This window comes from Coloeus monedula (genome assembly GCF_965178545.1).
Source record: "Coloeus monedula genome assembly, chromosome: 16".
In the NCBI taxonomy this organism is placed as follows: Eukaryota; Metazoa; Chordata; class Aves; order Passeriformes; family Corvidae; genus Coloeus; species Coloeus monedula.
In genome coordinates, this window is record NC_138796.1 from 2,237,175 (window position 1) to 2,264,955 (window position 27,781).

At 41.5% G+C, this 27,781-nt stretch overlaps 1 protein-coding gene across 3 annotated transcripts; it reads left to right on the forward strand.

Moving 5' to 3' along the window:
- Positions 1–224: 224 nt before the first annotated feature.
- On the forward strand, positions 225–26,821 carry EEF2K (eukaryotic elongation factor 2 kinase). 3 transcript variants are annotated; one of them, XM_082292447.1, is made up of 19 exons: positions 225–314; positions 4,263–4,584; positions 6,365–6,415; positions 8,116–8,216; positions 9,766–9,826; positions 10,655–10,692; positions 12,838–13,009; positions 14,130–14,279; positions 15,757–15,889; positions 16,562–16,689; positions 17,124–17,325; positions 17,609–17,661; positions 18,402–18,479; positions 19,286–19,348; positions 20,614–20,748; positions 21,689–21,877; positions 22,246–22,370; positions 22,938–23,116; positions 23,763–26,821. In XM_082292447.1, the coding sequence occupies exons 2-19, from the start codon at positions 4,342–4,344 to the stop codon at positions 23,870–23,872; spliced, it is 2,211 nt and encodes a 736-aa protein (XP_082148573.1). In that variant the 5' UTR covers positions 225–314; positions 4,263–4,341; the 3' UTR covers positions 23,873–26,821. The 3 variants fall into 3 exon arrangements, with proteins under 3 accessions (XP_082148573.1, XP_082148575.1, XP_082148574.1); XM_082292449.1 differs by lacking the exon at positions 14,130–14,279; XM_082292448.1 differs by lacking the exon at positions 6,365–6,415.
- The last annotated feature ends 960 nt before the right edge of the window (positions 26,822–27,781 follow it).

Here is a 27,781-nt window from a genome sequence, read left to right on the forward strand (position 1 = left end):
ATCGGTTTTCTCACTGGAATAAAGCACCTGGCAGGGTTCCCGCGCCGCTACGCTGTGAGATGGCGCGGCGAGTGCCCGCGGCACCGCTGAGGGAGCGGGAGGCGCTGCCTGGCCAGGGCCGCGAGCGGGAAGGCGGCGCGGGCGGCGAGGGGCGGCCCCGGTGCCCGGCTCCCGCCTCCTCCCTCCCCTCAGCGGGGCGGCTTCTCCTCCCCCCGCCTGCCTTCTCTCGGCGGGGCGGTAGCTGGAGTCGGCTGTGGGGGCTGTGAGATCGCTCCGTACCGGGCTGCGCGGTGGAGCGGGGCTCTCCTAACCCGGTAGGTGCCGTCGCGGTGCGGGGCGTGACCCGGCGGCGGTGAGGAGCTGCCTCAGCGCTGCCCGCGGCGGGAAGGGCGTTTTTAATTGCGGAAAATGGTGATCAGTGGGGTGGCTCAGGCTTCTGCGCGGGCCCAAAAATAACCTGGTTTGTGCTGTTGGGTAGCAGTGCTGCGCTCGCACCTGAAGATTAGCGTTTCGTCCATTTATGTTTCCGCGGTAGTGCGCATAATTTGGTGCCTACGCTGTTTAAAAGTGCCAAGTGCTGTCTGTGACCGTGGAGCAGCTGCTGTGTGCGGGGCTGACCGCGGCTGAGTCCGCCCTGACAGCTTGGGACTGCTCCAGGACGGCTCGTGTTTGGAGAATTCTTCAAATGCCTCAATACGCATAAAGCGCGGGTTTAATTAACAACGTGGGGTACTGAGGAAATGCTTACAAAAAGTCAGTGATAGGTAATTGTGCAGAGTATTTAAAGCCAGTTGAAATGACAGGTCTATTAATGGCAATGGAAGGCTATTTTCAAGTTATCTTGGAAGTTCCTCTCCTGTCCTTTTCTACCCCCGTGTTTTGGGTACTGTTAACGTAGTGTTTATTTGCTTGTTTGGCAGCAGGGTGGACTTGACTCGGAAGGGCTGTTCTTGTGCCTCACTGCCTGCAGCTCTAAAAGCCATTTGTGTGTTTGAAGCCGTGCTGTGTTTCCTTGCCCAGGTTTTTGTCCCAAGTGCTTCGTACTCCGGGCTGGTGCAGATGAACTCACCCGTTTGCTTCATGAATTTTGCATCGGTGCTCTCTAACACTTAGACTAATACAGTGGTTGTCCCAGCTGTGCTTGCAGGCAAACTGACTGATTTGTGCCATGGTGTTTGCAGTAGTGACACACTCGATGGAACCTGTGTTAAAGGCTTCTCATTAGAAGATCTGTCTTTGGTAAGACAAGGTTTTCAAAGGTAGACAGTGAGTTATCTCTGAGGTTTTTAATCTTGTTTTTTATCACCGCTCTTACCTAGACTCACTAAACTTGTTTTCTTGCAGTGTGTGGTGCAGATGAGAATAGACATTTTCAGGGGTCAGTTGCATGTTTGGAAAGCAAAGTAGTTCTGTAATGTCCTACAGAACATTAACATAGCTAGTGGGGTTGTTCTGGACAATGTTATGTAGTTTTGTGTCTGTTCATAAGGGTGGTAATACTTTTTAAGGTGCACAGTCTGTATAGTTGCTTAGGTTAAATTTTGAATCTGTATTTTAAAAGACTGTTAATCTGAGAGATGACTTCTCTCTTTCAAGAAAAAAACTGCTTGTTACTCTTACAGGTATCCTGTTAAATGGCTTTGACTGATGCGGTATTAAACCAAAAGGGATTTAGTATTATACTGGGGAGAGCTGGGTCATGCTTGCTTTAATGCTTCTCTTCAAGAGAAGCTGGGAATTCTGCTGCAGGGCAGTAGTGTTCCCCTGTCCTGTGTTAAAGAGGTGCAGAGGGCCATGTCTGAGCTGAAACAGTGAGTTAGAAGCAACTGGAGATGCTCTGGTTGTCCCTTCTTTTGCTGACTGGGGCATTCCTGTCACTCAGCTCTTTGGGATGAATTAAGGCAGATGCTGAGGCCACGGTGGAACCTTGGTCAAGACTCACACCAAACCCAGCAGTGCTTTGTAACAGCAGACTCCTACAAGAAACGAGTCAGGCTTTAACAGCCCTGAGATGTGAATTTTCCCTGCTGTTTATCTGTGTTCACATATTTGCGTGTTGTCCTTGCGACTCACCTGCCCCTCCTGGTCATGTGGCTCTTGGGTATAAAGTCAAGAGAAAGAAAAATGCTTGAAACAGGCATGGGGAAAAAATTAATACAGACTAGAGCAGATTTAAGAACTGTATTTTAAAATATCTGCATTTTGAATCACATAGTACAAGGTTGATTAAAAATGGAATAAATTTTCAAAGTGGGTTGGAGTGGGTAATTAAAATTACAGGTTGTGTGTGATAATGCAGGCTGGCAGGCTTGGTTCAGTGCAGTCTCACTCTCCTTGTTGCTTAGCCTTAGGAATGCTTCTGTAATGGATATTAAAGATTAAATGATCAAAACACAACAGCAGTAGTAACAGAAACTCCTAGATAGTACAACTTCTGTGCTATAATGCAAAAGCACAGAATATAATCCTTGAGATGAAGCTCAGGCTTTTTTATAAGGCTTTTTATCAAGCAAACTGTGAGGTTTAGAGCAGTGTTTGTGTAGTTCAAGGTGTGGTTATTGAATTCTGTTTTAAAGAGCATGTTATGTGAGTGTGGCTCTTGGTATATCCACTTCCAAAGTAAACACCACAAGTGTACTTTGCAAGAAATAAGGCTCCAAGAAAAAACGAGACTTTTTATAAACACCATTAGCTTTAAATAGAAACTGATCTGTGTGGTGATACTCCATTTACACAAGTCACAGAAATCAGAATGGTTGCAGTCACTGCTGCACAGACCTGCAGTCCTGCATTGCTGCTGCTTCTCAAACTGTCCTGAACGCCATGGATCTGCTGGTGTGTGTGACAGCAGGAGCAGAAGGGAGTGCAGGACAGCACTTGGGTGTAATGGGGCTGTCCAGTGCTCTGGTATGTCCTGGAATAGTCACATCCTTGAAGCATCATTGACACTTGCTGTCTGTGTGTGTGACAGGCAGTAGAGTTTCTCCAGCACTCAGTGCACACTGGGTAAGATGATCACGGTAAAAATGGCAGTGGCAACTGAGGACACCTTCCGCTGCCAGGTATGTGCTACTGCCCCTTTCCAGAATCGACAGCTCCTGTGTGGTCTTTCCTGGAAGAGCAGGTTATGTGAGCACTCCAGAGCTGCTCCAGGGCAAAGTGAGGTGAGCTGGCTGAGACCTCCTCCAGCAGTGGTTTTCCAGAGCTGCTGCTGCCTGGTGGGGATGGAGTGCTGGAGTTACCTGTGTTGCTGACTGAGGTGTGGGAATGCTGCCCCCATCAGAAGAGCAGTAATCAACGAGATAATGTTGCTGGTGAAAGCTGCCACATGTTAAGGCACTGTTTCTGTGGTGACCAGTTTCTTGGTAACTGGGGAGTAAAGTCTGCAACTATGAATACTGCTGTAGGAGTGTATTCATCGTCCTGTTTCGTGGAGAAAGAGGACTCAAAATGCAAAGGGCTGAAGAATAACAGTGAAGCAAAACTGAAAACTTTGGTTTATGGTTGTTCTATTAGGCTAGCTGTGTGAAAATCCCTGATTTTGCTGGTTGGGTGAAGAACTAAACAATGTGACACTTGGAAGCATCTGTTTTAAATTACATCCTGTTGCTCAGCCAGCATCAGGGCCACATTTTGAAAATTCACACTAATCCTCTGTTTTGTACATGTCAGTATTTTCAGAGTATCTGTGTAAACTTCCACCTCTTCCAAGGGCTTTGATCATTCCTCCACCTAATTTTTCTGCAATGTGCTACACTTTCAGCAGCCTATTTTCCACTGTGGACTGTTGATTGTATGTGAGCTAAAAGTCAGTTTAAATCTTGTGGATGGTGGAAATTTTTTTAATAATACTCTCAAATTCATTTGATTCATAATTTGTGCACAATACCCTTGAGAAAAGTTGTCCTGAAAAGATTTGAAAACCTAACTGTGGTGTTCAAGGTAAAACAAGTTTCTAAGACTAATGTTGTGAAACTCAGCATTTCATATAAGGAAGAATAAAAACACTTGGAGGAGGAGATAACCAAGTATAGAATAATGCTAGCTCCTATCTTGTCAGTCCTGTAGCAGTTTAAAACCAGAATGCCTTCTGGAAACTCAGCTCTAGCAGAGGTGTTCAAAACTGCATGTAGGTACTTGAGGATTACTTTTATAGAGCCAGATGCAAATATGTTTCTTTTCTGCCAGTGTGCTGACATCGGTGTCATGCATTATTTTTTCTTTTAATAACAGCCCTTTTCCTTTTTTCCTCTCTCACCCAGCTTCTTCCCCCTGTTTGCATGTGCATTGGAGGAGTGGGTGTTCCAGTCGTTGCAGGAGTTAAACCAACCTCCTGCAAACATGGCAGACGAGGACCTTATTTTTCGTATGGAAGGGATTGATAATGCCAGAACAACTCCAGCGGACTCTGGGAATTATCTTGATGCTGATAGTGATGATGAAGACAGTTATTTTATCTGTCCAATAACTGATGATCCAGTTTCTAACAAGTCTACCAATACCAAAGTAGACAATTATTACAGCAGCTTAGCAAAAACTGAGCAGTACAGTTCAAGCTCTTCTCCCAGAAGCTTTAGCTTTAAGGTAAGTATTGGCTCCAGTCTTCATTAAGGTTTTGGTTTTACTTGGTTGGCATGAGACATTCTCTAACTGCTTCATCTCTTGTAACTAACACTTTTCAGTGAAGATGCTCATCTGTTTTTCCAGACCTGCAGTTAATTCCATTAAGCCAATAGTCTGACACTGCCATGGAATTGCTTACTGTCCCTTTCAGTTCAGTGGGAGATCTTCTTCCACTCAATCCAGGAGAACAATTCACTGCCATAAGGATCAAACCATTTACAAGCAGTGCGTTGATTGGGAAATTCAAAAGATAATACACTTGATGTAAGATAAATTGGGGCCTGTCAGAAGGTAACTTATTATTAATTTTGCAAGCCTATGATATTTTTAGTTGGGCAAATAAAATCGTAAATTATAGAATTTAATGGTTAGTTTTTATGTTGTAATTCCTTCTTAGGGAGCTTTTGACATGTTGACTTTCATGCTTGGGCATGAAGTGTCACACTGGCAGTAGTTCCTGGCAGCGTACGTGAGCAGTATCTGACCTTTTTGGGATGAGCAGCAGCTACAGCATTGCAGGGAGGTCAGAGGGGCCGTAGCTGGTGCTTCCTTGGCAGTGTGTCCTTTTTAACTCAGCTCCCTTCACACAGATCAGGCCAGGCAATGGAGCCTCAAGTGACATCCACTCTGTAGCTTAGATATTCTAAATAAACACAGTTTGTGCTAAACTGGCATGTCTCTTAGATTTTGTCTAGACTACAATTTAATGTGGTTTATTAACACATTTCTTCTTATAAATATTAACATTTATTTAATAGATACTCTAAAATCACAGTAATGCTTAATGCATGCTTTATTTGTGAAAAGATTCCAGGGGATTTATTTCAGTCAGATAACATATTGAGTAACACATTGAAAGTGAAGCTGGCTTGTCTGCAGAAAGATTTTTACCAAAGCTAGTGAATAGAAACTTTAAAAGGTGTGTATTCCTAATGAAGGTGAGGAGAAAAAGCTTAGTATAGAAATGGGACAGATGTTGGTGTGTGCTAAGCTAAGCAAGTTAAGACCTGATAGGGAGCTTGGTCTTCATTTGTGTGTACATTTTAACATGTTCTGAACACTTGCCTCTGGGTCTGCAGTGCAATTTCTGAGTCATATGGTCTGAGATAAAACTGATAAGGACTTCAGAAATTGCAATTATTTCCTCCTTCCTAAGCTGTCATTTTGCTTCTGCAGAATGTTTGTGCCCGTGTTTTGGTCTCCACAATGTCTAGTTTGGAACTGTAGCTCCTATGACAGATAAATTGCTTTGTGTGGAGATGTGGAGCAAACAAGTCTCCATGTCCTGTTTAAGCTGCAGGAATGGTGACTTCCAACATTATGAAGCAGACAGCCAGAACTGATGGCATCCTAAACCCCACAGCCTGGCCTATCAGAGTCTGCCTGTCAGACCCCAGAGCTAAAGAAAGGCAGTGTGGGCCATTGATAATGAAAGGCAGGGCCAGATAGAGAAATTGTTGTTAACTCTGTGCTTTAAACAAGACTCAGCAATGTTTAATTAGCTAGTTAATAGGCAAGACCCTTTAAATACATGCTTTCCAATAAAAAAAATTACCAACTTACCTCAATAGGTTTGTTCACAGGGGTTCTAAGAATGAACTTAAATTGGAAATATAAACTGAAGAATGGTTTTTTACTGGATTTTTTTTTTTAAACTAACAAAGAGAACCAAGACTCTTTGTCAATCATTTGTCTTATCACATGTGTTTTCCTGCTTTCATGTCTTTCATGGATCCTTTAGAATGACACACAGCATCGTTCTAAGCATGGCTCTGTGGTTGACCATGGTCGGGTAGGTTAAAAAGAAAATGTCAACACCATGTCTAATAGATGCATTATGATTTTTTTTGGTTTGGGGGTTTTTTTTCCCTTTTATGGACCTTTTTTTTAAATTATTTTATTGTTTGGGAGGACTGATTGCCTCAGCCCATAAAAGTCATCAAGTCAAAACTAAAAGAGGTACTCATTAAGTGGAATAATACCCATCTTGTGTTCTCTACCCTGAAATGTCACTGTATGGCAGCCATATGCCTCCAGCAGGAGAAAAATTGCCCTGTTAGCACCATTTCCATGAAATCCATGTGTTTGTTTGAAGATGAGAGTACTTTGTACAAAGCACCTCAAGAGATCAAGTGCAAGTAATTAACTTATTTAAATTACCATCTAACATGAACACACATCACCTTTTGAAGAGGGAATCTACTCAAGAATGATTTGATACAGCTGATTGACCAAGCAATTCTTGTTGTTGTCTCTCCTTATTCCTTATTTCTGTCATAGGTATTTAAGTATGGAAATTCTCAGGTCCATATAAGCTGTCATTGCATGACCTGAGGCAACTTCATTTTCTTATGAAACATGTAGGAAATCTTTGTCAACATGTCCTTTAAACTAGTTTTCTTTAATGTAGTATTGTTTTAATTTTGCGTTATTATTGTCAGAAAGGGGAGCATTTAAATTGTTTGCAAGGTATGCATAGTTAAAGCTGAAGTTCAAAATAAACACGAACATTTAAAGCTTAGCTACTTCAAAAACTTCCTTGCTGCTGTTGCTGACACAAGTTCATAGAGTATTTTTTTAATAAAAAAAGACTGATTTAAATTCCTGAGGACAAAAACCAAAAAAATCCCCAAATGTCAAAAGTTACCGTTTCTGCACACTTGAAATTCAGTCAGAGGCAGTAATAATACCTCAGAGCTCAGTACTTCTTTACTGGCAGGGTGCAGAGTGCTTTTTCTCCTGCTTACTTTGCAGGAGGCATTTGGCACATCACAGGGTCATATCTCCAGTTTTCTTGGAAATATACAATGTAAAGAGAGGGAGAACAAAATGTTAAGAGTAAAGCGTCCAAATTGGCTGGTAGAGAGAGACTGTTTATGCTCCAGAAAACTGCTTTGATATTTTACTGTTGACTTGGTGGACATTGAAATAGCTACTTGTCTGGAATTGTTATAATAATCAATTTTTACAGCTTTCTAATTTCTTCATTCTCATGCTGAGCAGAGTCTGGGACCCTTTATCCATATAAATTGTATCATTACTGGACTTTTTTATACTTGCATGCGTGCAAAATCAGCATATGCTGTTAGGTATGAAAAGCTAAAAATCAAAACAGAAAAAGTGAATTAATATCATTTAGGTGTGCCTTATTGCCACTTGCAGAGTATGTCAGAGATATCTGCAAATTACCACAGGTTTTGTAAATTGTATCTGGTATATACTGTGCCAGATTCTATTCTCAGTAACTTTACAGTTGGTGCAAATTGAACTGAAATCTATGCTTTATATATCTGAGCTAGTTTCATTATAATTGACACTATAAAAAGGTCATGGTGGTCTTTGGTACTGTTTGGTCCCTGCTCTGAGTAGTGCTTTGGGGGTTTGTATAGTTGCACATCTTCATAGCACTGAGATCCTGATGTGCTCTAGAAAGTGCTGGTTTTGTGAGCTACTGCTGATTATATATAAAGTGCCAGTCTGTAACTTCTTCAGGAAACCTGGAAACATGCTATTGAGAAAGCCAAGCACATGCCTGATCCCTGGGCAGAATTTCATCTGGAGGACGTTGAGACAGAGCACGCCACTCGTTACAGGTCTGTGGGTCTTCTGCTTTGGATGCTGATGTTAAATAGAGCTGCTGGTTTGTGCAAGGGCTGTGTTTGTGTCGTGCAGAGTATCTGTAGTTACATGGCTGAAGACTTTTCATAATGCCCAAAGTGAGTGTGTTTTAACTCAGTCTCCCAGGAATATGTAAATACTGCACATCATCAAAAAAGAAACCTTTCAGCAAACCATGGTCACACTCTTTCTCTCCCACCTAAGCAGGATTTAGGACTTTCACTGTGTAGACAGGAAACAAGGCTGAAAAGTATTTTCTAGTTGGTTTATTGATGCCATAAATTTAATCTAACAAGGAAATGAATCCCAACAAAGAGGCAGCATACTTAGTTTAAGTAGTTTAGGAAAGAAAGCAACAAAGCCCCCTGTGCCTTTCCCAAAATAGCAATTTCAGTGTCGCTGGTCCATGCGGTATTGCATGTGGCTGGAATTTAAATCCTTATAAAGCCCAGAATAGCTCAGCGTGGTCTACGTGCTAAAAGGCAATTTGGCCCTGAAACTGGTTTCAGTGCTTCAACATGAGCTTTGCCAAAATATTTACTCTACTGACACAGGTTTCTGGGAGGAAGGGTTAGGGGTTAGAGGCCAGCTAATCAGCACTTAGCATCAGTGTTTGGGGAGGCCTCCCTTCCAATCCCGTACCAGTCATGCAGTGCTGCTCTTCCCCATAGACTGCATCTGTCCCTGGTCAGCCACACAGTCCTGAAATAGTTTGCATATTTTAAAATACAAATCAGTGAAAATTTTGGTTTAGGGCTACTCAATACACTACTAAAAAGAGGTGGCTCTGATACTCCTATTTTCATCTTTTTTATCTACTGCAAACTGAGATGATACATAATATATAAGGAGGAATATGGGGTGTCTGTGTGCATGAATTACTCTGTGCAGGCTGGGGGAACCAAGCTGGAAACAATCATGTGTTGATGACTCAGCTGCTGTGGTTCTCAATTTGGCTTTCACTGTGTTGGGAGTTAAAGGGGTGGGGAGAGACCACAGTCGAACTCTTTGTTGTATCACAGGGTTGTGCAGGGACTTGCTCTTCCCTCAGTGCAGTGTTGGGCAGTTCCTGGCCCCACCGCTTCTCACAGCTGGTGCTGCTCACATTCTCCACAGCCCCGAGGCAGGTTTATGCAAGCTCAGGGTTGGGGGAGACAACCTGTTCAGTGTGTAGAACTTGGTGAGGCCCTTTTTGCCCGCCAGCGTGCTGCCCAGGCATCACAGAGGAGGTTTAACTTCAAAGCAGATAAAGCCTGATTTGCAGTGTTACAGAAGTTCAGATTCTGCATTGCAATCTGCTCATTGACAGGAGGCTTCAGTGTCTCTTCAAAGAGTTAAATGTGTTTCTGCTTGCCTGCCCAAAGTGAGGAGGACCAGAGTGTGGTGGGAAGACTAGAAGCTTTTGTGTGGGAGTGGCAGCAGCACTTTCCAAAGTCAGTTACAGATGAGGAAGGATAGGTGCTGGAAATGGGAGGATTTGGGTTCCCTTTGCATTTTTCTGAGACATATCTCCTGATTTTGCAGGTACAATGCAGTTACTGGGGACTGGGTTGAAGATGAAGTCCTTATCAAGATGGCTTCACAAGTAAGATCACGCTGTCCTTCATGTTTACTAGCAGCAAGTTTGTAATTTCCTTTCTGTTCCTGAATAGTGGCAGCAAGATGTTTTCCTCATAGAAGTTTTGAAGTCTCAATATAGTTCTTTTCTCCTATCTCTTTTTCTTTGTCTCATTCTCTCCAGGATAGAGTAGAAAATGGAGTCAGACCTTCCCTGTCAGCAACATGAGGCATTTGTTCCATTCCCAGTGATTTCCCTTCCATGTCACCCCTCCCATTTCCTTCTGGCATCATTTCCCTGCCTGGCAGTAGTCTTACTATTTTGTGTGCTCCCAAATAATTTCTGCTTTTAGAATGAAAACCAGCTGAATTTTCTGTATGTGAGGGTAGAAGGCACTGTCACTTCCCATTTAAGTCCTGAGGTTGATTGTGTGTTGGGGTCGCCTCGCTCTGTGCTGCTGGCATAGTATGTGGCATCTGGAGAGATGATGCTCTGTTTGGCACATCCTGAATGGAAGCCTGAAAGCAGAGAGCATGAGGTCTGTGAAGCTTCTTTAGGCAGACACACAGAGCTGACTCCCAACTGGGGAGAGAATTTAAATAACTTATTTAAAAGACATACCATGTCTTCTCCATGGGACATTGGGGGGAAGGTTATCCAAGTGCCTTTTCCCCAGATACCTGCTTGCACTACCAGTGGGTTTTCACTTTTCCTTGAGGAAATATTTTTATAGAGCCTGTTTGAAAACTGCTTTCTGCACTATGTAAAGGGGAAGTCATGGTTGTGTCTCTTACTGGTTAGAAATTAACTTTGTGGAAATGGCAATGCTGGGTTTTTGTTTCTTCTTTTCCCCAGCCTTTCGGCCGTGGAGCAATGCGAGAGTGTTTCAGAACGTGAGTACCTGCCCACTTCATCTTTGTTGGCTTCCCTGCAGTATTTTTTTCTATGGTGACTCTAATTTCACTTAGATGTAGTGGAAATTGTGTGAAGCTCAGCTCCTTTCTAAAGGGCATTGCTGAGGGGTTTATTCCTGTTTGTGTGACTCTACCTGCAGGGAGTGGCATTTAGAAAGGAGAATGTTCTCTGAATGTTCTACTTCAACCATCTCTGGGAGGCAAAATATTAATGAATGTGTGGTAACAGCTGCTTTGTTTCTGTGTTCCTTGTGTGCTAAAATACTTTAAAATTTGATATGAGGTCGTAGGTGTGGGCAGCCTGGAGACCAACTTGAGGCCCATAGTTAGGCAGAAAAAAGGAGAAAAAATGTTTGGATGGTGCTGTTTCAACTGGAAAAGCCTCAGCTTGTGAAGAAGGTTATCCTCCTAGAGTTTGCTTTGGATCACATAAGCCAAAATGATGTTCTGAGTAAGGCAGAACTTGAACACTAACAGTTGGCGCTGCCCAGAAAGATAAAGTGTGGGGGAAGACAGAGTAGGAACTTTCCTTTACTTGCAGAGTGTTACCAAATGTTATTGTGGGCATCAGCATCCAGATATAAACTGCTTTGTGCTAAGAGATTACCCCACCCCTTCCATGCTCTGGAAACAAATGTACATGTGTGTGTGTTTGAAACCATTCCCTCTTCTTCCCATATGTGGAATCCAGAGAAATTGCACTTCATGTGTGGTTTCAACTCTGGAAAGATAGATACTCCCGAAAGACAGAAATGGGATGTTTTGAACTTGAGCAAAATGGAAGACAAGTAACCAACCCTTCAGTGCTCCAGTTTGGTGTTGTTTCAGTATCAGTTCACGCTGGTGGCTCTGTTCCTGCAAAGCCAGCTGGATACAGTAGTGAATGAAGCCTAGGAAGTAACAAATCTCAGCCCGCTGACATTGCTTTTAGCTCTTGTTATTTACCAAACTCCCCATTACACAATATTTTGAGGAATGCCATAAACAGAAATTTGTTAGCAGTTTTGCCTTAACCTCTGGTACTAAGAAAGCATAACTTGAATGTCAGCTTCCTACTGCTGGTTTCCCATATGTGTCAGTGGTACATTGATATTTCCCATCTGGAGCTCTCTCCTAGATTTTTGTAACTCTGCTAGTCTTAAGTTAAGAAAGTGAGAGCATTAGCTGCCTGTGGCCCAGTGAAACGACGAGTGGGTATTGGCTTTAGAAAAACATGAGCTGGCTTGTTTTATGCAGAGGAGTGTGTTCCTTCAAGAACTGGGAAGTTTGAGAGCTGGCTGAAATTCTTACCTCACTTCCTTGTTCATTCTTTCCAAGGCCTCTGTTGCAGTGACTGTGTACCCATCCCTGTAGGAGGACAGACAGCATCAAGTTGTTTTGCCTGTAGAGTGTCCCCTGTACCAAGACCTCTGCACCAAGGTCTTGGCAGGGAGAGGAGAGGAAGGAGAGGGAAGGGTTGAGAGTTTGGGTGCTGCTGCTAATTAAAGCACCTGCTTAATGCATTTGTTGGCAGTCAGCAGATCCTCTCTTATCAAAGTTTTCCTGTGCTACTCACTACCACCCTCCTGCCCCAGCCCCCTTGCTTTGGAGGGATCTGTGGATTAAAGATTTGCACATCAACAAATTGCATCATGAGAACTGTTAGGTGCAATTTTGCTTCTGGGAGCATGCGGGTTACAGAGCAGTAACTGCTGTGTGTTGAGAAGCAGCAGATTGTGTTTATCCCAGAAGAGGTTTCTCAGTTCATGTTTGAAAGGCCACTCCCCGGTAATTTCTGCAGAAAATAATTGTTGACATTAGAACAGGTTGTTGAGGAGGCACCAACCCTTCATACTCTGGGTTTGAGAGGAACAGGGAGGGAAAGGAATTGAGAAAAGGAGAAAGTTCAGAGCATGTGTAGCTGCATCTAAACCAAACAGTTTGGCACATCCCAGCCATTCCCAAGGGGTGTTTCATTCTCCCTTGTCCCCTTCCTGTGCTTCACGTTTCAGGTAGAATACCTGGTAAATGACTGAGGGTAATGCTCATCTTGGAACCTGGCTCTATCCATGCAGGCAAAGAAATGGGAAATACTAAACTAAAATCCTTGGGTTTCCTTTCACTAACGATTGATTTGTCTTTCAGAAAAAAGCTGTCCAACTTCTTACACACTCAGAACTGGAAAGGTGCCTATAATTATGTTGCCAAGCAATACATAGAGAGTGTGAGCAGGGATGTGTATTTTGAGGATGTTCGACTGCAGATGGAAGCAAAACTCTGGGGAGAAGAGTACAACCGGCACAAGCCACCAAAACAGGTGCATTGAAGGATCAAAGCAAAAATGCAGTACTGTGCTTCTGTTGGCTTCATTTCAGACATAATTTGGAGGGAATTACTTGTTCACATTCCATCACATTCAAATTCTTAGATAGATTCTTTTGCCCTACTATGTTTTCTGTTAAATGATAGCTGATTTTCAGTGGAGTAAATACAGAAATTGCTTTATATTTCCAGGACTAGGGGCTGTGTGTTTGTGCATGTCTGACTGTTCGCAGCTGTTGACTGAAAACCAAAATAAAATGATGTTTGTAGTGCTCTCTTTGATGTGTGCCCAGCTGCTTTTAAGATAACCAGAGATGTCACAGAATTTATTGCCAGCAGCAGTCTCAGCAAGCGCTTAACTGTTAGTGCTTCAGGAAGGTAGATGCTTAAATCTTGCACACCTATCCAAATATGTAACTAGCAGTGAGTTTTGAGAAGAGCTGGAAACCTGCTGGAAGCCTTAAGAATTTTAATGGCCAAAATGAGAGGTTTTGATATGTGGGATATTTGCATTGCCTCACATATAGGGGTTAGTTAATAACTACCTGTCTCATAACAGCAAGGTGAGTTATACAGTAAAGCACACAGAGAAAATTTACAAATCTAGAATTTTTAAATGCCATATAGGAGAAAATATGCAAGTAGAGTGAGAGTTGTGATGGTTTCTCCTTTAGGAATGTGTATGGGACAGAGGGAGAAGGTAAGGCAGAATACAGAGATACCTGAACAGTAGATACCTTCAGTCCTTCTCTGAAAAGGCATTTTTTCAAGTTGTGCAGTAGTGACTGTATGTTTTGCTCTCTGGGTGCAGAGCAGACTCTTTGCAGAGTACTCTTAAGGTACCCAGAAGATAAAATAGAAAGCCAGCACTTGCTGAGAATTTTTTCAGAGGGATTTGTTGCAGAAGTGAGGTGTTTTGAAGTGACTGCTTTTAATTTATGGAATTCCTCCAGTAACTCCAGAAGCACAGTACTCTTCCCCCCAGTTAAACAGAAAGATCTTAGCAATTGTTCAGATTCTTGTGTTGGGAAAGTTTTCATGGCTGAGGATTCACACACACTTTGATCCAAAGACAGTATTCCGTTAGTTGTTGTTTATCTTCTTTCCCTCCCCAGGTGGATATAGTACAGACCTGTATTATTGAAATGAAGAACAGGCCTGGAAAGCCTCTCTTTCATCTGGAACATTACATTGAGGGCAAATACATCAAATACAACTCAAATTCTGGATTTGTGCGAGATGACAACATTCGTCTAACTCCGCAAGTGAGGCTTTGTTTAACATAGGTTTCCATAGAGTGCTGCAGGGAATTTCTGGGCTCTCTCCAGAGGTCTTGCATGACTGCCAAGAAAGGAAACTGCAGGCTCTGCAGTACAATGCCAGATTAATTTCTCTATTTGCAGTTTGTCTGCCCCTTACTTGGGGCCTGCTCTTTCAAGCGCTGAGTGCTTCTTTCTTGCATTTCAGTTGATTACAGTTGAATTGAACAGGGTTAATACTCTCTGGAAACCTTAAGCCCTTTAATTATAACTGCAGGCATCAAAATATTTCAAACTTTCTTCAAATCGAGGCAGTGAGATCTCTCATGTAGTATGTACTGAATAGTCTTTTGGTGCCTCATGTAATGCACAAGAGGTGGCTGGTATCCAATGCATGTAAATATATCTAGTCCATTAGCATATAAAAATGTTGGTTTTTCCAGCTGCAGCCTCTCAATAGCTGAATCTGAGATTGCATATAGAAAAACAAGTACAGATTTCAAGTGATTCTTGAATCTTGTGAAATAAATTTAAAATACTGTTGCAAAATGCAAAGTAGTCCATGTAATGAAGGTATTTTACTGAGCCTTGAGAGTTCTGTTCTTTACATTTTTTCCACTATTTTTAAGGTATTTATCATGATGCTTAATGTAAGCAGAGAATTTATCTTCTGGGCTGTTGTCTGTGTACTGAACACAGGTTGGGAACAAAATGTTCTGTGGTATTTGCTGCAGTTAAAATGTTTGTCTATCACCACCAGTCACCTCCCCCAAGCCTGGCAACATTTTTTTGGAGGCCTTCCCAGAAGATTCCTAATATCTCAGCTTTATGCTGAAGAGAAGGGCTTTTTATACCTGATTCTTGAAATGTGTTTTTTGGAGAGCACAAATGTATAATTCATTGTCTGATACACAAATGTAGACACAGAGCAGTCACTCAGGGGAGCTCTCAGAGGGGAAGAAGAATTTGTGGGGATGCTCACATTTATTTATGGGGTTTTTTTCCAAGATGTGGCAGAGCTAATGCTTGTTGGCAGAAGGAAGCAGTGTCCCAGAGATACAGAGCTTGCAGATTCACAGGCACAGCCCGAATGTTTATACAGAAGTTATTCTGCACTGGCTTCAGAGCCCACTGTTGTTCCCTCTGCTAGCCAGCTCCCCACTACCTAAGGTGAAGACTCTAGTGAAAAGCAATCTCCAGTACAAAAATGAGGAATTAAGCAATCTTCTTTACCCTGCCTGTGCCCACTGCTGCTTTTCACCCTGCCTTTTTTAGCCTATCTGCGAGTTGGAGCAGGTTGGAGAGACACAATACTACATGCTTTTAGTCTCTCTTGCTGCTTTCATCATGATGTTTGCACCAGTTATATTTCACTGATAGGGTTATCAGACTTCTTTTCCCATTTATAACAGGTGAATATATGTTGCTGTTTCCAGTAGATCCAGGGAGAGTGTTCTCAGACATCTTCTATGGTTCTTTCCAGGCCTTCAGTCACTTCACCTTTGAGCGCTCAGGACACCAACTCATTGTTGTTGATATCCAGGGAGTTGGAGATCTTTACACAGACCCTCAGATCCATACAGAGAGTGGTACAGATTTTGGAGATGGCAACCTAGGTAAAATCAATGATTCTGTTTCACGTACTAAGGGGTGCTTCTTTTTATTTCCCAGCTCTGCTGAGTAGCCACTCATTTCTGAGGGTCTTGCAAGCAGCTGGGGAAGTTCTGTTGTGAGGAGTCCTGTACAGCTCAGCTGTCATATAAGGGCAGACTTAAAATGAGAGCTGATCTTGGCTCATGTCTCCTGGCTTACTCCTAAACAAGAAATGTAATTAAGTAATTTCTACAATGTGAGAGCAGTAATCATGGCCTTTGATTTCCTTGTCACATTGCAGGAATGGATACAGCTGAGTGCAGAGAGATAGGCACCATGTATTTTTGAAGTTCCAAGTGTCTATATATGAAGTTGTTCATAGGACACTGCAAGTTTTGTAAGCAGGATCAAATTTAGGCACATTTCTCAGCACTGCAGCCAAATTAGGTTTTTATTATATCCTGTTCATACATAGCTTTTCAAGATTTTTCAGCCTCTTTAACTCTCTTGTGCAGAGAGTGGAAAGCTCTTAGAGGTGTTGAAATGGAAGTGAGTTAGGCTGTGTGCTACAAAGCATTTTCTCTCTCTCTTTCTCTGGACTTTTTAGAAAAAGCTTTTGGAATTTTTGCTTTTGGTAAGTAAATCATAATAAAAATTTGATTAAACCCTTTCTTCACCTTTTTTTAATGCCTTAGGTGTTCGAGGTATGGCCTTGTTCTTTCATTCTCATTTCTGCAACAAGATCTGCAAAAGCATGGGGCTTGCACCATTTGATCTTTCATCCAAAGAGAAAGATGCCTTGGATTATAATAAAAAATTGCTTGTAAGTGCTTGATGAAAAAGTGTAATTAAGCTGTAGCTTTAATTAATAGGGAACCTTGTAACACAGTGTATGCTTGGGACCAAGGAGATCTTTGAATGCTGAAATAATTTATTAAGTTTTGGATCTCACAAACCTGATTTGATGCTTGTTGCAAATTGATCTCAGTTTCAGCTAATTTTGGTGGGAATGGGACTTGATGAAACACTTTGAATGAAATTCAGTCCTAAACAGAACTCTGTCTGACAGTAAAAATGTCAGGGCTTGGTATTTTATTGCAGAGTAGAACTTTTCAAAGCAAATACTTCAGTATACATGTGCATATTTATACCCTCTGTTTTGTAGAGGACTCCTAATAAACATTCACATCGGCTTGTGTAGCATGCTTGGGATACACAGAAGGATTATTCACAGGACTTTCTTGTTGATTTGCCAAGGAATCCGCTCAGACGATTCTCCGTGGCACAGAGGAGAAATGCGGCAGCAGCCGGGTGAGGACGGTGTCCGGGAGTCGGCCCCCTCTGCTCTTCCGCCTGTCTGAGAACTCCGGGGATGAAAGCATGAGCGATGTGGCATTTGACTCCCTGCCCTGCTCTCCCTCCTCGGCAACCCCTCACAGCCACAAGGTGGACGTGCTCAGTGAGTGAGCCTCATCCATCACCTCGGGGGGCGGTTCTGAACAGTGGGCTTGTCTTACTTCGGTTTTGTCTTAACTTTGTTCTTAGGCACAACAAGCATTGATTTAGTCCAGAACGGTTGTTTTTGGTGCTCCTCTTTGAGCAGAAATAACACTGAAAGTACTTCTATGTAGATAATTAATGTACAGATGCTTCTGTGAAAAAAGCCAGCAGTAATATGATGATATCTAGAGCTTTTTCGTCAATCATGTTATCCTTATAATAACAGCAAATATTTCTCCTAGACTGGCCTGTGTTCAATGAAGTAGATAACTTGGATCAGCTTGACAACAAAAGGGTGAGTGTCTTTCCAACAGAAAATGAGGTTGCAGTTGCCTAATGAAATGTGTCTTTATAGGACTTCCCAAAGGTTTTGTTCAATAAAAGCACATAAAGGTGCTCTGCCTATTTTTACTCCTGCAGATCATGTTACCTTTGTGCATTTGCTGTTTCTAGTAAAGGAAGAACATTTTATTTTAATATTTTAGTATTCATTATTTTGCCACCAGAAATTTATTTGCATCTGGTGTATTTTAACAGGTACTTAAAGCATGTACTCGTTCCCCAGCTTTCATGTTGTGTCTTGGGCACTTGTGCCAACTACTGTGGCATGAAAGCTAAAGAATCCCTATGGATGAGGTCTCTGCAAGTACTGGTACCATGGGATGTTAGAGAACCTTGCCTGAGGAGATGCAGGAAGTTTGCAATGGGCATTTTCCAGTGCTGGGCCTTAGTGCCAGGGGCTGTCAGTTGCTGATTTTCCACTGAAGATTGAAAACTGTATTTAGTGGATTCTTGATTTGATAAAATGTGCAAGTCGTTGGTTTTTTTAATGTATGTAAGGGAGAAGACAATCTTAGATGGTGCTTTCTGTATAATGTCTTGCTCCTTCTGGCAGAGGTAGCACAATCATTTTCATCCAGTATAACCACCCAGTATTTTTCATTGAAGCAGCAAAAGGTTTGCTCTGTGAGAAGTGTCAAGCCAAGGTCCTTACAAAGTGTGATGCTAATGCTGTTCTGTTCTTATCTTCTGTAGGATTTTGAAAATGGTGGAGACAGTGGATATCCCAGTGAAAAGAGAAGTGAGACAGAAGATCTGGATCATAGAGAGAGGGTAAGAACCTGACTGGTATAGCAGAGTTGGGCCTGTTCATGCTTAAACTGTTTCTGTAGAAGAATCTTATTTTTTGTCCTTCGTGATCTAGATCTGATCCTGATCTAGACTTTGAAAACAGAGGAAACAAAGAAATTCCCTGATGCTGAAAATTACTTATTCATTTTGGGAATGACAGTCTTACAGGAAGAAATGATTTGTAATGAGTAGCTTAATTTCAAATACATATTTGATTACATGTTGTTGCGTGGGTTTTTTAAGTATTGTGTATTGCATTTGGGAGGTGTAGCCATCTTCTTGTCATATGGAATCCATGAATATGATCTGCTTTCAGACTCGTTTACCCTCTTTGCTTTATATAGCTTGGAAACATTACAGAACTTAACGTTGTTGTCAGGTAATAATATGGATCTTTAGAATTCCTGTGGGTTACTTGGTTACTCCTCCAAAATACACATTTTTAAATAAATGCTATTTGACCTGGAGTTCTTAACAAGACACTTAATTAGAAGACAGGAAAGAGAATGTTGCTTCCAAAGATACTACTCCTTTTGTCATCTCCTTTTGGCAAGGTATTTGTCATGGCATCTCCAGTTTACAGGATTAAAGCCCATGTGTGCCAAGTTCCTGATCATTTTGATACGTTTTTTAGAATATTGTGATATCAGTGAAAGAAAAGGATCCAGTGGAAACCATTTTGGTCATTGTCACTATTAATTCTGCAGGATGGGGATAGTGTAGAGGGGTGAACCTGGAACACATCAGTTGCTGCAGATTGAATGATGCAAATCTTTACATTAACATAGGGCCATTCAAACAACAACCGGAGGCAGGAGTCTGATGAAGACAGTTTGGGAAGCTCTGCAAGGGTAAATAAAGCAGAAATGCTCACAGTATGAGTTTGCTGCTCTGCTTGTCCTTTGTTCCACTCATCTGCCACCTAACCACATCACTAAACCAGATGTCAGTTTCCCTTCCTTTTCAGCTACAGAAAATGTTTATTAATATCAACTTACCACTCTGTTATTTCCTTTTATGTTTCGTCTTTATTTGCTCATTCAAGAAGTACTGTGAAACGAATTGTCACCTCTGTAGCTGATCTCTGTCATAAATCAGTGATTATGCATGGGTTTCTCACTTAAAAACATAAATTTTAGTTCTGTGGATTCTTTTTCTGCCTAACTAAATTGTATTTCCTTTTTGCGTGTCATTTTTGGAATTACATCCTACGTGTGATTATATGATTTCTTAAAAACATGCAGTGTTTGAAATAGATACACAGTGCAGAGAAGCACTGTCACCTAACTGAGTTAGGAAAGACCAGACCTTGAATGTTTTTACAAGATATAACTTCTGTGATAATTGGTCTTTGGTTTAACTTAAACATATAACTGCTGTGAAAGGAAATTAAAAGCAGAGCTTTGACAACAATTAATAATTCATTTAGATACAATTTTCAGAATTTCCTTTTAATTATTATATATTCCTGTTTCAGAAAATTGAAACAGCTTTAACAGACTGAAGTTCTGTGCCAGTAACCTTTCCTGCTGTGTTTCCCCTGTGTACCTGCAAAGGCCTTAATTATGATAGGATTGTGTTCAGCTACTGTTTCCCATTGACCTCTTATGTTGAAAACTTTCTTCTCATTTGGGTTGCTCCTCCTGAGAAATTTCAACACATGTATCTGCCTGTCATTGTCTGCATTGTTACATGTCATTTTCCTAGAGTTCTAGAATGCAAGCTGCATTTTAAGTGTTGTGAACTGAAATTCTGGACAGAAAAGTGTGGGTTTCATTTTTTTTGTGCATGGGTGACTTCAGTGCTTAGTGTGACTATTCATTCAGTTGCTTATTTTTGTAAGTAACTTTTTCTGATTCAGAACTTTAAGATGATTCTTTACTTCACTGTAAAGTGATGATGTTCAGATTAGAAACAGAGGGGTTTACTCCATTTATTTAATGAACAATAATAACCATTTATTCAGCTACTAATAGGACTTTTGAAAGCTGTGTTTTAAAATACAGTATTTACTACCAAGTAACAATATTAATGGAGGCTTTGATTCCTGGGTGGTAATCCATATGGATGGGAATTTTAATTTTGAATATAAATAACCATATATTTCATATTTCAGATCAGTGTGGAGAAATGGAATCTCTACAACTCTTCCAGAGTCCACATCCACAGACCGTCCTGTGTTGCCCAAGAAATTCAGAGGCTCAACGCACTAGAACTTGAAAAGAAAATTGGGAAGTCAGTCCTTGGAAAGGTAGGATGGGCCTATTGATACTGTGTTATCCAACAAGAAGCATCTTGTATTTATTACTTACATAGAGGTGTTGCCCTGCATGAGTTTATTTGTGCAGGTGAAGATAACACATCCATAGCTTTGTGTCACCTACCCATGTTGTATAAGGGACATCTGAGTTCAGGAACCTGTGAATTCCATCTGCTTTTGGCCTTGCATTGTCTGGGCTCCTTTGGGAAGAACCCTGCTGTTGTTAGTCTGCCTTTCCAGAGGCATCACACAGGGAAGATACAGTGGGATGGATATGGTGTGCCTGCTCCACATACATCACACATAGGCAAAGCTGAGCTCCTGAAAACTGGTGGCATGGACTGACTCTTTTTACTCCAGACTTTTCCAGAGAATGCAAATGTGAATTAAGTTTGGGTTTATGTATGGCCTTAAGCCCGTACCTAAAACATCTTTCTGAACATCCTGGGAGCCTTAGGTGTTCTCAAACCTTTTGGTGTGGGAAGAAACCTGTTTTTCACAGAATCATTTAAGTTGGAAAAGATCTCTTAAGATCAGAGTCTAGCCTCTGACTGATCACCACCTTGTCAACCAGACACGTTCAGTTGTTTCTTGAGCACCTCCAGGATCCGTGATTCCACCACTTTCCTGGGCAGTCCATTCCAGTGTTTAACAACCCTTTCCATGAAGAAATTCTTCCTGATGTCCAACCTGAATGTCCCCTGGTGCAGCTTGAGGCTATCTCCTTTCATCTTGTCACTAGCTGCTTGGGAGAAGATGCTGAGCCCCGTCTTGCTAGAACCTCCTTTTATATAATTGTAGAGAGTGATAAGATTTCCCCTGAGCCTCCTCTTACTCCAGGACATACCTCTAAGACCTGGTAAAGTGTGGGCAGAGGGGTTTTGAAGGATCCCTCCATGATCCTGTGTCTGTCCTGTGCAATTGTGTCCAGGTTCACCTGGCCATGGTTCGCTATCATGAAGCCGGGCGCTTCTGTGAGAAGGACAAGGAGTGGGATCGGGAGTCGGCCCTGTTCCACCTGGAGCACGCTGCAGACTGCGGGGAGCTGGAAGCCATCGTTGGCTTAGGACTCATGTGCTCTCAGCTGCCACATCACATTCTTTCCGAGGTCACTCTGGAGGTATGGAAAATGCCAAAAAGCAGAATTGTGGTCCATTGGAAAAATAACATAGAATAGCAGGAAAGGGAGACAAAGCAAAAACCATAGTTAGGTGTTCTGTAGCCTCTTCAGAAAAAATAATTGCTTTGTGATTTGGACAAAACAGCAAAACATGTTGCCTCTTTCTGGTTTTGCCAGTAAATTACTGCATGCCTTTGGGAAGCTTTTGAAGCCACCTTTACTATTCAGCTGCTTTATTTCTTGTGGCTGTGCCAGTTTCTCAGACATACTAAATACTTGCTGACTTTGAGAAGCTGCATTTGTTAGAAGGATGAAGGGATGGTTTGACTTAGAAATAAGCATTTTAAAGGTTTTGTTTCCTTTACTAGGACACAAAGGAGAACAGAAATAAAGGATTTAATTACTTGCTGAGAGCAGCAGAAGCTGGAGACCGGCCTTCCATGATTTTGGTAGCAAGAGCATATGATACAGGTGTAAATCTCGGTGCAGACAGGTACTGTGCATGGCTAAATCAACTTGGTGGTACTTCACTGAGGCAGGGCTGGGGCAACGATTTTTCTGCTTTTTTATTTTAGCATGTCCTTGTTCTTTACCTGGTTTTTCTGTTTTGCACAACAGTGAAACTAAATTTTATCACCGTCAACATTAAACTTTTAATTGAAGTTCACTGAGATTTCTCAGTATGAAAATAACTGATTTTAATGTATTTATGAAACAAGACTCTGCAACTTCAGGTTTTTTTCTAAATCAGTTACTTTCACAAATGTAAATGCCAGACCAAAACCATACAGCTGGTAATGAGGCTCAGACTCTGGAGTTCAGCAAAACACTTCAGTCTAATACTTTCTCCTCTGTAATTCCTGCATAATGTGACCCCAGCCTCATTTTGCTGTAGTGATCTAATGCTGCAGTGCAGTTAGTGAGTCTTCCTGAGAACATTTGCTTTCTTGGAGAGCATCAAAGCTCTGAGAAGCCGGTACAAAATTGGATGATGAATCTCCAATGCAAAGTACATTTGTTTCCTAAGGGAACCATCTTCCAAATTTTTTTTGTACTTCAGGGCCCAGGACTGGAAGGAGGCACTGCACTGGTACAATGCTGCGCTGAACATGACCGACTATGATGAGGGAGGTGAATATGATGGCACTCAGGATGAGCCCCGGTATCTGCTCCTGGCCAGGGAAGCAGAGATGTTAATGATGGGAGGGTTCAACCTGGATAAGGATCCACAGAGATCAGGTGTGGCCTCATTTTGTTTCTGTTATCTATAATCCTGCTTTTTCTTCCCTTCTCCCCCAGCATGTACCCCAAAAATAGATTTCTTGCTTCAGCTGTTACAAAACACAGAGAGGGTCAGTACCTTCAGATTTAATGATGCTGGGTGTAACAAGGCTGGTAACAGTGAAAGAAGAGATCTTGGCAGTGACAGGGTAATGGGTGGTGCTAGGTCCAATCTGTGGCACACTGAGTCACTGCCAGGCAACCTTCACTCCCTCCGAGGCTGCTCTTCGGGTCACTCTCCTGAGCTGCAGGTTGGTGCTTGTAGTTTGAGTTACACCCATTGACTCCCAGGCCCTACACAACATTCTCTTAGTTGCTGTGTAACCTACATCCTAGATGTCTGTCTTGGGGGGCTCCTACAGGCTGGTCCTGTTTCCCATCCTTCCAAATATATTGAGGAGCCATCAGCAGCCACTTGTGTCACTCTCAACTTGAAGAGCAGAAGCCAGATTCCCAGCTGGTGTAACTGACACTATTAGAACACACCCATACATCCGGTCCTGCAGTTTGACCTCAATTTCTCCTTTTGTCCTTTATTTGCTTCAGGCTAAAGCCATGTTCTTTCTTTACTCTGTCAACATAACTGATGCTGTTTCCTCTCTAGGTGAGCTTTACACAGAAGCAGCAGAAGCAGCCATGGAAGCCATGAAGGGCAGACTGGCAAATCAGTACTACGAAAAAGCAGAAGAGGCTTGGGCAATGATGGAAGAATGACACTGAAATTAAGCAGTTCTTGTATATAATTTTTTAATACACTTGCTGCATTTGCAGCTAAGAAGATGTATTTTTATGTGATGTTACCAGTTTCTTTCTTTCGTATTTTAGTTTTATAATTTTTTTGAGGGTAGAAATCTAAGTGTAAGTAGTATGTAGGGTGCCATAGCATACTTCTGTTTGTGTTTTAAAGCTGTAGTGCTGACACACTTGGACCTTTTGTACATTTTTACTGTTAGAACTAAGGGGTCTCATTTTCTGACAAAAGAAAATGAGGCCTTCTTGTTTAGGTTTTAGACATCCTGTTTTTTACACAGCAAATGATCAGTTTACATTTTTCTTCTCCTCTCCACATACAGAAAAACATTTTCCTAAATTCTCAGCATTTCATCATCATTTTTGGTGTATCTCACCAAATTTGCACATGAATGTAAATTTTCAGTTTATGGATGCAGCTACTGATGTTAGTAAGTAGTCCCATTCTGTTTTGCTGACATTGTTGGACACTGTTATTCTCAAATGAATTTCAGATGGAATCCTTAGTTTGGGCAGGGGTAGGGAAGATGATTCTGATTGGCAGTGAGGATGTTCAGGGTGGAATGTTTTATTCATTACCAACATTGCATATTATACCATTAGAAAATCACTCATGTTCCTGATGAGGTGAGGCATGCAGCTACCTCTCTGTTCCACATTTTGCACCGTATAAAAGTTTAGTTGGATAAAATTCTACTGACCTTCTATTTGTCTAGTGATGTACAGTAGCAAGATTTGTAATATATGGGTAATTTGAAGTTATTTTTACAGTGTCATCTCAAATCTCAGTGAAGCTAGATCATCTCACTTAAAATGAGAACACATTTTCCACCATTTCCAGATGGATGTTTGAAGAGGGTAGGAGATGTTGATTCACCTATTTCTGTGTACAGATAACAATTTACATGGTTTAAGTATATTTTTAAATGGTGTTTTATCTGTAAATGGTTTCAAATGCCATTTAGGGAAGAATTGCTGGTTAGAAAGGGAGAACAGTATTATCCCCAAACATTTGAATTTGTGTCCTCTTTGCCTAATCCTAACTAGTGAGGGGAGGACAAATACCTGGTGGTGGTTGAATTATCATTGTATAGAGATAAGTTTCTTCCGAATCCAGTCTTTTATTCCAAAGCTGCTGTGCCATCTATATGGATAGTACAGAAGCTGTTCCTGGTCCTTGGTTGTGGTTAACAGGCATTTTGCAGGAGATTTAAGATGGAAGCTTCTGCTTCCTTGGCCTTGCTGTCTCCTGAGGTATAAATTGATGTGCACAAGGGGCAGCCCCTGTGAAGTGCTGAATGACCTGTAATGCTCACCACTTCAGCCAGGCTCTTAAAAGCAGGCTTAAAGCTAAGCAGGCTGAGAGATGATGCAGATTGATTAGGATTTCTCACATGCATAGCCAAGGAATATTAATTTCTTGTAAAATGCAGAAATTGTTCAGGGAACAGAAGTCAGTTCTCCCTTTCCCGTGCAAGTTCCTGTCACTGGGATCAAATTGTGCTCCCATTTCCTCTTTTTTATGGCAAGTGGATCTTGAATTACTGCTTAGACAATATCCAAGGATGATGTCAATAACAACTGCCACTGTCTGAAAGGGGTGATCTCCTGGTGGTTAAGGGAGTGAGATGGGAGGATTTGAATCCTTTCTAGGAGAGAAGGGAAAGTAATCTTCAGTGTTGTGCTTCTGGCTGGGGCTGTAACTACCAGGCAGTTGTAGCTGTGAGCAGCCTTGCAGCACATGGCAACATCATCTAGCTGTACATTGCAGGGGTTGTGGGAAAGTAGTGCCCACGGCCTTTTTTGTTTTGTTATGAGAGTGAAGACCAAGGTCTTCACCCATTAATGGGGGAAGGTCTCATTTCTACATCTCAGTTGGTCTTGGGTAGTGAGGTACTAAAATGGCCAGGTGTTTGGACCTAGTACTTTCTGTACCTAATATGCTGAAATAGAACCAGAGAACTGCAATTCAGATGAACTATCCAAAGTTCTGCTTTAGATGCCTAAAACCTCTCTGGGATGTGGCTTTTTTTTTCTATTTCAGTTCATAGCATTAAGGTATCAGCTGTCAGTGAAAGGTGAAGCCACTCCCCTCTAAAGACAGTTGAATAGTCTGTTTTGTGCAGAACCTATACTGTGTAGGGACTATAGCAAACTTAGACAAAAGGATTTGTTTCCCTCATAAGGTGTTGATGCCAAATCTTTGAGATTTTCCTTGAGAAGGAAGCATGTGTGACAACACCACTAACCATGTAGGGAGGAGATTGAAAGTGCCTGTCCAAAATGTGCATGCAGAGGATGTAGAGTGTAATAATTGACACTTTCTGGTGTAGTCTAATTTGCTAAATTCAGTAGTTGCTAAAGTTGCTGTCAGCTGTGTGTAGATCTGGTATGTAAATGTGCACACAACTCAGTGCAAAAATAATTATGATTAATTCTTTGTTTGCAAATACTGCTTTTTATTGATGAAGACTACCTTCTGTCCTAAGGTGTATCATATGATTTAGCCATACAGTAAATGGGACTGTCAATAATATGAAAATGGAAATTGTTTACAGAAATATTCACAACTTACTCTGTGACATTCTTTTGAAGGGAAAAACTGTATATTTTAAAGACTTTTGCAATGATACTGCTATATGCTGTATTTTTAATCTATTCACAATGAATAAACAAAAATCTGTATTTTTAAAAAATGTGAAAATGAATCTGAGGCTCAGCCTGCCAGAACTTACCCGGGTTCAGTGTTTCCAGATGTCAGTGGGAATATTGCTTGGGTAAGGAGAGTGAGATGGAAGCCTTTGTTTGTATGTCAGACAAGCAAATACTGCTTGCCTGCATCACTTAGTCCTCTCATTCACTTTGTCTGGGTTCATTCTGGCTAGTCAATAAAATGGTTCTTTTTGTCACTTTTCTCAGAGTTTTACTCATTGCTTGTGGGTGTTTGGTTTTGTTGTTTTGGTTTTTTTTTTCTTTACAGATTGCCAAAATTCAATCCTACTATTGCAAGCTTCCAGAAATCCTCTCTGTTATTTGTATTATTCCATTCCTGATTTCATTCCCTTTCAACAGTCAGAAGTAACTAACTGGGAGGAAATTATTAGATGTGTAGCAACAAAATCTGTTTTCCTCCAGAAAAACAAAATGGTTGATGTGCTCTCTGATTTGCATTTGATTACACACGTGGTGCCTGTACCTAATAGAGGATAAAATGTAAGAGCTGGAGGGCTCATTTGCAGGGTGCTGCAGAGGCCTCCCTATGCATTTAGCTTTTGTTTAGTCCTGAGAATGGGCTGGAAATTCCTGGGCTCTGTGATTTGAGGTGGGAGAGGTTTATGTCCTGGCTACAATATTTGATGATAAACTGTCATCTTGGTATGATTTATTTCCTTTTCTGTTCAAGAATAATCTGTTTGATACAGGCCCTTTCAAACTGTTACAAAGGGAGCTCTTCTTGTTGTTTTTTTATTGCTTTATTTAGACAGGTGGAACTTGTTACACCTGTGTAGTTTAAACAATGTGAAATTACCCCCTAGCAAAGGCACTGTGAAATAGCAGAATTTCCTAACAAAAAAGCACCACCTGGGCCTCTGCACTGTAGAATCAATAAGATGAAAAATGGTGAAATTTGGCACTGCTATAGCTTTACAGCCTGTTTGGCAAGTGTAGCAAAGTAAGAATAGCATTCTTCAGAAACCATGGAGACAGCAAACTCTTACAGCTTTTGAAGTGTAAATAAGAATATTGCCTGTTTCTTAGTTACTGTGGGACTGATTTGAATCTCACTCTCTTCCCCACAGATGTAATTTCACTCAGAGCAGAGGGAGTGCTGACAGAGCCAGGTGTGGTTACAATGGGTCAAATCAGGACTTC